General features: G+C 45.1%; 1 protein-coding gene across 1 annotated transcript in view; it reads right to left on the bottom strand.

Annotated features, from left to right (window-relative positions):
- TEDC1 (tubulin epsilon and delta complex 1) overlaps positions 1-9,875 on the bottom strand; it is a 618,264-nt gene extending 608,389 nt beyond the window's left edge. The window contains exon 1 of the mRNA XM_086937156.1: positions 9,691-9,875. Within this exon, the coding sequence (XP_086793282.1) occupies positions 9,691-9,816 (126 nt within the window). The 5' untranslated portion in view covers positions 9,817-9,875. The remainder of the gene's footprint in view (positions 1-9,690) is intronic.
- Positions 9,876-13,847: the final 3,972 nt, after the last annotated feature.

Raw genomic sequence — 13,847 nt, 5'->3', positions numbered from 1 at the left:
GCAACAGTATTTTTAACACTCTTGCTTGCTGGAAGCAGAGTGTTTGCTGTTGCTTGGCAGGATCGGGAAAATCTCCCGCCAAGCCACAGCAAACAGCTACGTCCCGGGGTAGGGACACCGGGTCATTGAAGGAGTTGGCCCTGGGGGGCAGCAGTCTCCAGGGCCATCTGTGGCTCCAAGCGGGGTGCTACATGGTTCCGCTTCCAATATTCTTGGGGGCCTGCCCAGGGGAGGTGGCAGTCCGGGCCATGTGACACCCCCCCCCCCCCCCATTTTTCAGAAATGAACTTGGCCCCGTGGAGGAGGTGGGCTCCGGAGCCTGGGAGAGGGCCCCCCACTACATATGTATTATGGCCCTGGGGAGGTGGTGGTCCCTGGGGCCAGGGAGGTCCAAGAGACTCCCCCCATAACAATGCATTAGCCCTGTGGAGGAAGTGGGCCCCCGGGCCCGGGAGAGGGCCCCCCACTACATATGTAGCCATGGGGAGGTGGTGGTTCCCAGGGCAGGCGAGGGTCCAAGAGCCCCTACCCCCGATTTGTTTTTGGAATGTGGCCCCGGGGAGGTGGTGGTCCCTGGTGCCCGAGAGGCCTCGTCATTTAAAAATAAATAAGCTATGGGGAGGTGAGGGTCCCCGGGGAATTATTAAGCCCCGGGAGGGTGGGTCCATGCGTCCCCCCTCCTTTATTTTGAAAATGCCCTCGATGACTGGCACACCCGGGGGGCGATTACTAATTAAGTGCGGGAGTCCGCGCTTTGCTTTTTTTTTTACATTTTCAGCTGAAGCCACAGTCCAACGTGCTTCCTAACGATAATTAAACAAAAGAAATGCTTTTATGTCCCTGGGAAGTCCCTGTAGCAACCCCCAAAGAGGTCTAGGGGAATCAGGGTATTTCTACCCTGGCACCTTATCTTTTTTTTTTTTTTAAATATGGGACTCAGGACCACCATCTACCTTCCTGATATATTTGGTGTAATCCCGTTCAGCAGTTTGGGCTGTAGCCTTGTCTAAATTTCCTATGGGAATTAACATAGGGAAAACCCATTTTGAGACCCTCCTTTTCCTCAGCCCTCACTAGATGGATCACCCTGAAACTTTCAAGACAGCAGCTGAAGAGAGTAGCACAATAGTTTTGAAAATGTCACTATTTATCAAACGATGCCAAAGTTATTGGCAAATGAAAAAACGCTTTTCCTAGGAAACTAGGTCCTAACTATAACTACCTACTGGTGAATATGTGAATATATATATATATATATATATATATATATATATATATCATCTCCCTCCAAAGAGAAAGAGGCCAGAGGGGGGTCCTTTGGTGATGCTTCATTGCTCAGGTACAAAACTCAGTGGCGGCGAATGCATTTCGGTGGAATTGGTGCCTTCCTCAGCACCCTGCACTGAATGGTGCCAGTCAGCATAGTCCTGCCTCTCTTCTTCAAGTTCCTGAGGCCAATACGCTCCTCCCCCAAGCAGTTTTGGCTCACCTGTTGGTAGTAACGAGTCAATGGCGAACTCCAACTCCCAGGATGCAACATGATAATGCATCTGGGTATAATGATGCTCATGCACTAGACTTTAGGATCCTTTCTTGTTGACTACATGTTGCCTTTACACACATATGTAAATACAAATGTAATATTTATTATACACCACAATTTAATTTAGATCATACACCTCATGTATAATACGTGATGTACAAATGTATTTTCATGTAAAGCTCTTTAACACCCAGTGGGATAAATTACAAACCCGACAATCCAAAAAACTAATGTACTAAGCCCTAGCTTATTCCTTAGATGCTTTTAACTGCCTATTAGTCTTAAGTTCCCATACACCCAGTCTCTGACTCTTTTCTAAGGCTTTAGTAGCACTTACCATCTTGAATGATTGATACATTCCATTAATTAATATTACATTGAAGACAAACGTACTGTTTTTTATCAAGTACCTTGGGATTTTCCCCACTTCCTTTGTAACATAAATAAACCACTCTGGAGCTACTGTAAGATAAATTGTGGCGTTTTAATAAAACCCTACCTAAAAACAGGAAATAATTTAAAAAATGCTTAATCATCCCAATAAGTACTTCTTGGACCATGTGTCATTTGCATGGGTGGCAGCATTGTGTTACCACACACAGCATGAGAAACCATGGGCAGATCAAAGCTGTGCTTGATATACTAGTTGAGCACATCTAAAAGGGGCTGGTGTCACAGGAATCCTGCTTCATTAATATTTATGAGGCAGAATGTAAACCTATGGTTAGGAGTTGGAGACAGAATCTCTCATCTGTTAATCATGTAACAACCCATTGTTACACAACCTAGGAATATAGCTTGGGGTTTCTGTTAAAAGGCTTCAAGGGGCTCCGAGGCAAACCAGTCATAGAATTTAACAGAGGTATTCAATAACAGTACTGACGTTTTAATATTGACCTGCTCTTAAATTATTTCTACAATATTGGCTGTCAACATATCACCATTAAAAGAAGACATGGGTTAAGACTGGGAAATCTACTCTTCCTTAACCTTGACCACAGATTGTTAGTCGATATTGTGGAGTTTAAATATGTGCAGTTTGAGATTATTGACGCCAATATTGTGTTAGACATACCTCAAGTCTCAAACTTTCTGTCATCAGAGATAACGGCCTGGGGGAACACAGAGAAGGCAGGTAGGGACCAATGTAGGTAAAGACAGGTGACACAAAAGTAACTAGAAGCTTGGAAATGGAGTAGCAGGGAGCATCACAAAATAATAGCTGGTTCAGTGTGATCATATGTCTAGTCTGGGAGCTCCTGTGATGTCATGTCTTGCAGAACCACAGAAGAAACATCTACCGACCGAGGAGACAATAAGACAAATGCCCCTAAAATAGGCAGATCTAAGGGCCTCAAAGATTAACGCTTTAGTATCACAAAATAGCAAATTATGGGTCTCAAGAGCTGGCAAGTGCATGTTTCAAAGACAAATGGTCACGGGTAAAGGGATGTAATAGATTACAAGTCAAGTCATTAAGTCTTTATTTTAATTAAACATCATAAAAGACAAAAACATTTAAAACCAACTAAATAAAAATACATCTAAATTGAACGTTCCCTGAACAATATATTTCATAATCATGTTTAGCATAAGAAGAACATTTAAAGTATGCTAACAAGATAATAACGGGACCACAGTAGAAACTTGCTAAAAGTAATAAATAGTATAAAACGATAAAACATCATAAAAACACTGTCCACAATTGGCATGGCGCCCGAGGAATATTATAAACAAATTAATAATTCATATACTCTACAGTAGGTGTGATGTGATACATTTGGTTAATAGCTCGTCCCCCACAAATACACAGAAGGGATCAAATATTTAACATTGCCTCCTCGCCTTGGCACGTATAACCCACATCCAACTTAAAATATTTGCAACAGCAATCACAATTGGTTCATTCGTGGCTGTTTTTAAAATCCTATAGGCTTCACTACTTAACCTAGTCCCTAGGAGTAGGCAGTTAGGTTTTAACCGTTTATACCTTGGGATTTTATAGGCTGGACATGCAAATAAAATATGCACCAATGATCTTTCATTGTGGCGCAGAACGGGCTTGTACTGGGGTTTGAGGCATTCTATTTACTGACAAATTAATTGGTGGGAAGTGATCCCACCCTAAATTGATGGTACAGTTTCCTATTTTTTTTAGGGTGATGAAATCCCAGTACTTTTCATACTCTACTTCATGTTTGTACTCTAGGAAATCTCTAGATAACGATGATTTAGTTAAGGCAGAGAAGCGCTTAGTTTTAATCATGTTCCAATATGCGGCCTTAAACTCGTGCTTTGAGGGAAAAGAGTTCCCCATGGGATTGGCCCACAGTCTATTCAACCCCATTTCTGGCAGTAATTTTCACTCGTCTCAACCAAAGAATTTTTTTCATGCTGTCTGCCTCCCTTACTTCCAGAAGTGATTGAGCGTACTGGGAGAGCTCTGGAGTGACCCAGAGTCTTCTCCAGTAGGCTACTGGTCTAAAATGTGCTGTATCTTCGATAGGATAGCAGCCGAGATCCAAGAATAGGGGCAATAAAGGAGTTGACTGGGGTAGCCCAGTCAATGCCCTCACAAATTTGTTTTGGGCTGTTATGAGGCTGGTGAGATTGTCATAGCCCCACAATTCAGCCCCATACAGGACCGAAGCACTGATTTTTGTATTATAAATTTTTAGAACTGGAGCAACAGGTTTGGTGTATGAAAGTCGCTGCTCCCTCAACAGGGCACCTGACAGCTGAGCATGCCTATGGGACAATTGATTAATCTGAGGATTCCAACTAAGTTTACTGCCAATCGTTACCCCAGATAAGTGAAGTCCTGAGTCTGTTCCAAAATACCTTCCCTCATTTCTACTCTACCGTTTATCACCTTGTGCTTATGTAGGGCCATACATTTAGTTTTCTCCACATTCACTAGGAGATCATGGTCCTTGCAGAACTCCTCGAATCTCCCCAAAGCAGACTGTAAACCCTTCTGGGTCTTGGAGAGTATGAGGGTGTCATCTGCAAACATAAGCACGGGGATCTTCAAGCCAGCTAATGTGGGAGCATCTGTGGGGAAGTTCTGGAAGTACTGGACTACCCTATTAATATACAGTGAAAAAAGGGTAGGTGCTAGAACGCACCCCTGATGAACCCCTTTAGTAATGGGAAACCTATCAGTAACACTTCCTTGTGTGTCCCAACGCACCTGAGCGTAGTTTGAATCATGTAAAGAAACTAGAAAAGCTAAGATTTCTAATGGCATACCTAGTTCCAAAAAGGTCCTCCACATTTTGGCACGGGGAACAAGATCAAAAGCCAACGTAAGATTGACAAATGCTGTATATATTGTACCCTCACCTATGAGTACCGCACGCCAATAAATTAAAATAAATCTAAAAACCAGGTCAATTGTACTGGTACATGAGCGAAAGCCTGCCTGTAATGGTGATAACATTTCAAGTTCCTCCATCCAGGCCTGGATTCGGCACAGTACCAGTCTGGCTGAAACTTTCTGAATACAGCCAATAAGGCTTATCGGCCTATAATTACCCAGGTGAGAACGGTCACCTTTCTTAAATATCGGGAGGATCACTGCTCCTTGACAAGTATCAGGCATAGCTGCTCCACTAGCGATACCAGATATCTAAATCGTGAAGGAACAGATCCGCCGATATACAGTTAACCCGGGTTTCTTGCCTTGTGGGACTGATTTCAGTGCTGTTTCCACCTCCTTAATGGTAAAGTGCAAAATGGTTTCATGGTGTGGCAGTTCAAATATTTCCTGGGCGGAGTTTGACGTTGGACACTGGGTCTTAAAGTGGGATACCCAGCGCTCGGGGGGGGAACATGGTTCTCTGGCACCCGGCACGAGTCTCCCCTGCCCCACTTCACAAGTTGCCAAAAAGCAGCCATGCTTCTTCCTGTACAAACCCTGAGCAGCTTTACCCAATATTATTCATCCCAATCCCTTTTCGCTTTCAATTGGGCCCGACTTGTAACCCTCCCTAGCCTTTCTTGTTTCTTCTCTGTTTTTAGATCTTATGGCCCTTGCTAAGAGTCTATATGCTTGTCTACATGATTCACCATACCAAGTGGCACCCTTGAAGCCAGATCGGCTCTTGGGTTGTTTACCCCATGTGATAATAAAACCTTTGAGGTTACTAAATAGTTCACTGTGGACCCGTACTACCTCTTTGTCCACCTCCTCTTGATTGGTGCAGTTTTGAAGAAGAGCTAATGCACTCGTCACTAGCTCCCTCATCAGCTGTAGTTGCTCAAAATTACTAATACCTTTACTCCATTTGAGTCTACTTGTGTCATTTGTTAAGTGGGTCTCCACCTGATCTGTTCCCAGCACCTGCTGGGCTGCATGGAAAGTACTAACGGGTTGTGGCCGCTCTCAGCCCGCTCCTGAACTACCATATCTATCAAGGAGGGCCAGAATTCCTTATTGGAGGAAGATAAAGTCAATGCGACTACTACACAGCCCATTTTTAAAAGTTGTCGAACCCTGCCTATCTGACAGCGACCTGACATTTACAGCCCTTACTCCCTGTTCTAAACAAAACACTTTAAGCTGCAGGGCTGCCTCTGTCCATTTTTAAATGGGGGGGGGGGGGGGGGGGGGGGGGGGGAGAACCAGCAGTGGAATATTCCACTGGGCGTCTTCCTGACTGAGGTTGACATTATTGGCGTCAAGGGGCTCAAAAGAGCAATTAAAATCTCCAGCTATTATCATGTTGCTTACACCCTTGTGATCATTCAGAAACATATCTAAAAGAGTGGGGGATGCTTTCCCACCTATCATTCCCCTGGCATAAACATTAATTAGCAAGAAGTATTCAGGAACTTCATCCATCGGAATTCTGATTATTAGAATATCCCTGCTATCGATAGACAACTCATCTACCTTATAGGAATCTGATTGCCTCACCCAAGTTGTTAGGCCCCCCATAGGTCTTCCCCTCTGTCCTCCTTGCGCCAGTTTGGAATGTATAAATCCCTGGCGGTATACAGGGTCAAGTGCCCATGTTTCCTGAAATGTCATTATATCGTGACCTTCGATGAAGTTAGCCCAGTCCACTGAATTTATCTTGGAGCTTAGCCCAGCCACATTCCAGGAGACTAGTTTCAGGTCACGAGCGAAATGGGGCTTCTTTGCCGTACTTATCATAGTACCTGGATAATCTACCTGAATCTTAAAGGAAGACCCCTCACCTGGCAAAATATTCAATTATCGATAACCCCAATCCCCTTCATGACCCACTGAATAATTACCCGGGGATGCGACCAACCTACTAACATTTAACGGTACTATGGGTGCACCATTGGTGGGGGTAGCTAAAATACCATTGACTTCAGCACTAGGGGCACTATGTTTACCTCCAAGTCAATCAATATCTTCTAAGGTGGAGAGTACTTCAAACCTATTGCATGTCGGGACCCCATGGTTAGACATGCCTTGCACATGAAAGGCATCTCTCTGTACACCCCTAACTGTAACACGGTCACCCCACGGTTGATAAAAGAAACCCAAGGGAAGGATACCAATTGCATTCTTGGTTAAATAGCCAGTCCCAGCCCTGTCCAATATTTCCCTAACCAATGACGGGGACCTGAAACTTAAGACCACACAATCCCCCATAAGAGTTTTTGGGTATTTACCACCCCAGGGAATCCTCCGCACCATTTTGAATTCACTAAATAGTGCATTCCCTACCCCAAATCTAGTATTTAACAGATGTAGGACCTTATTCTTTAGTGATAACCAATGTTCTTGTGTACTTGGGGGTAGCAGTGGTAGGTTTGCTAATACGATAGTGTAGGGGGTTGCCTCTGGTGGGAGATGCAAGGATGTAGAGGCGACCGCTTCCCCCCCTCTGTGGATGAGAGGATACCCGAGCACCCCCTGTACCCCCTTTATGGGTTATGTTCATATTTGACGAAAGAGTTACTGGAGGGTTGCCCATTGGCAACCTTTCCTCAGCATGAGGAATTGAGATAGCTGAACTGATAGATGGTCTAATATCAGCAATCCTCTCCTGACTCGCCTCAGCCGTACCCTCCAATCCTTGCTTACTCTGGGGGTGGGGAGTACTAAGTAAATACCGCTCAATTGTGGCCAATCTTTCATCTATTCCCGTCAATCTTGCTATTATCGTATCTAACAGAGTCATTGTTTTTTCTCTACACAGCTTATAAACTCAGTCTCTATAATACCACTGGAATTGCTGGGTCTACAAATTCCCTGAGCGTCTGGATTTGTCACATTATCCATGCCTCCCTCCCGCCGGCAAGTCACACACTTCTTTTTTGCTATCTTAGAAGCCTGTTGCATTGTTTTTGGGAGGGCACAGGCTTTCCTTTTTTTCTGATTATAATCCCCACCAGCCACTGATTAACTCCTTAGCTGACGCTTTGGTGTCTTAACAATAGAATTGTGTAAAATTGGAGACGTACTAACTATGCAGTCAAATACAGGGAGCCCACTTTGCTGACACTCCAGGGAGGTTTGACTTTGTTGAAGGAAACAGTCAAGAGCTTCCATGGGTTCATCTGTTGTGGGTATCACAGTTGGTAAAGTACCTATAATGGCTCCCTGGGGCTCTAAGGAAAGTCTCCTTTCTGTCATCTGAATCTCGTGCATAAGAACAGATTCTGCCCGCGTCAAGTACGCGTCTAGTGTACCTACTACGCCAGGCCCCCCTCCTCTACACTTATTTCTGCTCATATCCCCAACTACAGCAGAACAACAATAAAAACAACAATAGTACAAGCTTAAGCCAGCAGACAAACAGTAACTGACTTACGCAAAGCAAATTGTCAATAAGGAGGCCCAGCCCGGTCTCCTTCGTTCTTGGACGGTCTCAGATGGGCCCGCCCTTGGCCCGGGCTTCGCCCAGCACGTCCCGCGCTGTGGGGGTAGAGACGGCGCTTTATGCACAGAGATGACCCGGTGCCTCCCCCTCGTCAGCAGGTCCCGCAACAGCTGAAGAGATCTGCGTTGCACCCTGGGCTATGTAGTCCTTAGGGTGATGGTGCAGTAGACAGCAACAGGGCAAAGCCTCCGGGGCGAGCGTTGGCAGGTTCTAGAGCCCGCAGAGAGAGTCAGCGTGGCTTTTACCAAAAGCAAAAAGCGATTACATGTTTGAGTGACCCAGAGATCATATATAATAGAACTAAGAGACAATAGGCATATCTAGGTGCACATAAACAATAGAACTGCAATCAAATGCGACAAGTCTAAGGGCCAGGGGGAACTGTTCCAGTGGCTGGAGACAAAAGTGGTGGAAGACTGGAGCAATGCAGTCGGGGACGACAAAGCAAGGTATGAAATCTAAAGGCCAGGGGTCTACAGGCAACAGAATTGTGGGAAAAGGGAGGGCATGCCTCGCGACATTATAGGCCTAAGGACCAAGCACTGTCTCAAAGATGCATAGGCCCCCAAGGTAAACATGCCTATGAGCTCATAAGAGGTTAGATTCAGAGGCAACGATGATGACAGCAATAAAGGCCATACGGTGTCAGGTCCAATGCCGGAGTATTTGAATACCTGCCAAGTTTCCCTGGTCCATGCGTGACTAGTTAGCCAAGTCTCATATTTTTTTCTGAGAATTGTAGGACGTGTAATCCAGGTTTTATAATTCGATAAACAAGTCCCATAAGTCTTAGAAAAAAACAGGCGTGGACTAATTAGTCACATGGGAAATATAAAAGCAAAGAACCGGGGAGGAGCAGACGCATGCAGGCCTGTTGGCTCCCCTGGCAGGGTTGTCACTAGATCCATGTCGTCACAGTCATGGGTTTATCACTTACTAATCATTACTATCAGGTCAGGTGTACAAATGATTCAAGAGGAGCAGCCCGCGGCTTCAACACCCAGAGCTGTCAACCGGAACTCAAAACCTGGGAAAATGATAAACTGAAGACCTAGACACATACAGTTGAGTGGGGAATCTATTCAGAGAAGGCAAGTGCTGAAGAGTCTATATGTAACCAGACGCGCCCAGGAATTAAAAGTACAGACGTTGGTCAATAGAAATACCTACCACTAATACTGAAAGGAGCAGCGATAGCATAGCATATTATGCGCTACACAAGTGCTAACTAATGACCAGTAACAATACCCTGGGAGCCCACCACCCTTTCCCCCCTCTCACCGCTGGAGCTTGGTTGAACTTTGCCTGCCTGAAGGTCTCTGGGCTCGGGCCTCCACCGGGGGCGCCTAGCACCCGGCACAGCGCGTTGATAGCTTCCTTTAATTGACTGCTCGACCCCCGCTTCATGCTTCGTGCCTGCCCGAAGTCCCGCCACACGGGTTTGATTCTGGGTCGCAGCAAGTCTGTTGGTTAGCAACGGAGACGTCACCAAAGTGACAGCTCAGAAACTACGGAAAGCAAGACGGGCCAAACAGCTTTGGACCGAAAGTTTACCGTTCGTGTTAATGCGATGTATTCCTTATCGGTTTCAAGCAGGTAGTCAAAAGCAATATTTGTGGATGGCAGCATTGAGCGTTAGTTGTGCCATTACGGAAGTTAGCTGTGATTTCTACCGAAAGTACCCCCGAACTACATGCGAGAACCTGCCTGCTGCTTACTAACGGACTTGGCAGTAATATTGTCATTAACAAGTCCTTGTTTCATATACGAAAAACCCAAACCGAAATCGCAGTGATTTCAAAATCGTAATTTTGGCATTTACACTTATATTATTTATAAACTAAATATTAAGCTGCCGATTAAAAAAATGCAAACATTGATATTTTAACATTCTATTAGTACAAATATTCTCAAATACGGAATTAGGAAATTACGCGCGATATACTGCGGTAGTAGTATTTAGTTAATAAAGCAGCAGTCGAGCTTTTTTGAAAGGTTTTCCCACATGCTTCAAGGCAAAATTGTGTTTCCGTCCTGTGTTATTGGATCTGTACTCATCCAAGATGGCCGCCACTGTGTCTTTTTTAAAGAACGAACACATCAACCATTCTGTTCGTCTTTTGCTAGTGCTCTGTTAAAATGTAAAGATACGACGAGCCATGTTGAGATGGCGCTGGGCTGGCGCAGAATTGAGAGAGACCGTATTTTCAAAATATAATTTAGCATAAAAGTCTACAAGATAGACACGATTTGTCAGGACACAGCTTCATTATGATGAATGCTTTAAATAATAGATTCCTCGAGCTTGTGGTCTCAACCTGTGCTCCGCTGGAGTTTCTAGAGATGTTCAAGCATCCTTGATCGGCATGCCTTTTCATGGACCTAGTATTTTTAGAGAGAATGTAGATTTTCCTAGTTCTTATGACGGAAAGTCACGGAGGCGAGTATCATGCTATCTTATCTTGCTTTATTACCGACAGCAGCCAAGATAAGTGATAAACAACTACAGTTCCCAGGGGGCTGAAGAAAAAACAGGAAGATGGAAACAATACAACTGACCAGTCGTAGTAGAGTACAGTAATAAGAGGCACTACTGACTGCGCAGCTTCCTCTTTTCGCTGACGAGCAGATCAGATAAAGTCAGAAAATAAGGGAAATATTGCAGCAACAAGAGTAAACGCCAAAGTCCAGGAACAAAATTCTTGGAGCTGAGTAATCCACGAGAAACGACCAGCAGGAAGTCCAGGAGGAGGGACCGGACAATCCGGATTGAGGATCCGTTGAGGTGACGCTCGAAGGTGGTAGAGAGATGTCTTCTTACGAGGTAGCAGGCGGCAGGGCCGGATTCGCTGAAGGGAGGGAGAAGGCAACATTAGTAGTGAAGCGGTGGGATAATACTCGCCTCCGTGTCTTTAATAAAATTAAGACTTTCCGTCATAAGAACTAGCAAAATCTACATTTTATGGCAAGACTGGAGGCTCCTATTATGCTTGTTTAAAGCATATTAACAACAACAGAAGCCACAGTATTAATTGGTTTGCAATAGAACATACGAAAAACATTATCGTTGGGCCATGGCACCTCTGGGGGAGTGAGCTCCGAAAACGGAGACATCGATGCCCGCGAGGGACATAATCCAGCGAACCCAACGGGCCAGGGTAGGGGAGGAAACTGGAAGATGGGGTTTATGGAAAGAGATAAGGAGTTGTGAATGGGAGCCCAACCTGAGATCAGAAGTCCGTTCTTGATAGACTTTTAAGCATTGTCCAACACACAATTTAGGGTGAGATGGGAAGTAGGGATAAAAAACAGAATCCAAATGAGTTTTAGTTCGTCTGTAAATTTTGAACATTACACCAGTAGGGGAAAATTGGAGGGAAGAGATGTCCAAAGCTCTAACATCTGAGACACGTTTAATGGAAACCAAACACAATAACATTGTAAGCTTAGCTGATAACATTTTGAGAGAGAGATCAGAATTATCTGGCCAATCAGTAAACAGTTTAAGAACCACAGAAACATCCCATAAAGAGGAATACTTTGCCAACGGAGGTTTGGAACACCAAACTCCTTTCAGTAAACGGCAGATCAAAGGATGAACGCCCGCCGGTTTGCCGTCAATAGGGGCATGATTGAGAGAAATCGCTGAATGATAGAGATTGATAGTGCGGTAAGATTTACCTGAATTGGCCTCTGAGGCCAGAAAATTAACCACAAAGTTCAGAGGGGCTGAAAGGGGATCGATATTCCTTTCCAGACACCAGCTTGCCTAAAGAGACCAGGCGGATTTATAGGCTTTGGAAGTCCCGGGAGCCCAGGCTTGGCTGATAAAGAGAGCAGCCTCTTGTGAAATGATGACGTCAGAAGGGATAGTCCGGAAACTTTCCAGGCTGACAGAGTCAGGGAGTTGTCTAGAATGAGATTGTGTTGAACACATTGGGGACTCAAGAGTAAGTTGTCGCGAGACGGAAGAAGGACTGGAAAGTCCACTGCCATTTCCAAAAGGGAAGGAAACCAGACCTGAGATTGCCAGAACGGGGCTACTAGGACCAAAGAGGAAGTCTGTCGACGAACTTGGGACAGCACTCTGTTGATCATGAGAAAGGGGGGAAAGGCGTAATTGAGATGACGGGACTAGTCTTGAAGAAAAGCATCCGTTGCCATGGCCGAAGGATCGGGCCGCCAACTGAAGAAGCGGGGCAACTGAGAGTTGAGACGGGATGCAAAAAGATCTATAAAAAAGGGACCCCATTTTTGAGAAAGCGAAAGGAAGATGGACGGAAGCAGCTTCCAATCGCTGGATTCTCGTAGAAAGCGCGAATGCCAATCCGCCACCGAGTTGAGGTCTCCTGGAAGGTATTCCGCAGTCAAGGAAAGATTGTTTGACAGACAATATTCCCAAAGACTTTTCGCTAGCTCTGCCAGAGGCTTGGATTTGGTACCGCCAAGGTGGTTTATGTAACAGACCGCAGAAACATTGTCCATTCGAAGAAGGGTGGAACAGCGGATCCTGTTTTTTGAGAGGCTTTGGATTGCAAAGGAGCCTGCAAGCACCTCTAAACAATTGATGTGCAATCTGGACTCCTTGGGAGACCATGAACCTCCAGTTGAGATTGGACCACAACGGGCGCCCCAACCCGACAGGCTGGCATCAGATTCTAACCAAGATCTGGGGCTGAAGCGAAGATTGTGAGGCCGTTCCACACATCTAAATGGTCTGTCCACCATTGAAGTTCGTCGTGGGATTCCTGATCTAAGGCGATGAGGTCGGAATAGGCTAAGCCTTGACGTAGGTGTTTTATTTTCAAATGTTGTAGGGCTCGATAATGTAGAGGGCCCGGAAAAATGGCTTGAATGGAGAAAGAGAGGAGACCGACTATCCTCGCTAAGGACCGGAGAGATAAAAGAGACGTTCGGAGGACCGAAGCAATCTCTGACTTGATCGTGGAGACTTTCGATTGGAGAAGGCAAAGGGATGCTGCGACTGAGTCCACTAGAAAACCCAAGAATTCCATGTTTTGTGACAGGATGAGAGATGACTTCTCGAAGTTGATTAGAAACCCTAAGTCCAGAAGAAGATTCTGGGTAGTTTGCAGTTCGGACAAAAGAAGTTGTTTGTCTTCGTTCATAAGAAGAATGTCGTCCAGATAAAAGATGAGACATATGCCGAGAGCCTGAATAAAGGCGACTACAGGTTTCAGGAGTTTTGTAAAGCACCAAGGTGTGGACGAAATACAGAAAGAAAGAGAAGAGAATCTGTGCGTAACTCCCGACCATTGGAATTGAAGAAATTTCAATGGAAGGGATGAATGGGAACCGTAAGGAAAGCATCCTGTAAATCCAGACGTACCATCCAGTCGTTGGGACGGAGGGTATCGCGAAGGTGAAAAATCGTTTCCATTTTGAAGTGGCGGTAAACCACAAATTGGTTGAACCAT

This window comes from Lissotriton vulgaris, chromosome 9 (assembly GCF_964263255.1).
Source record: "Lissotriton vulgaris chromosome 9, aLisVul1.2, whole genome shotgun sequence".
Classification (NCBI taxonomy): Eukaryota; Metazoa; Chordata; class Amphibia; order Caudata; family Salamandridae; genus Lissotriton; species Lissotriton vulgaris.
The sequence above is the reverse complement of the archived record's forward strand: the minus strand, read 5'-3'. Positions and strand labels throughout refer to the sequence as shown.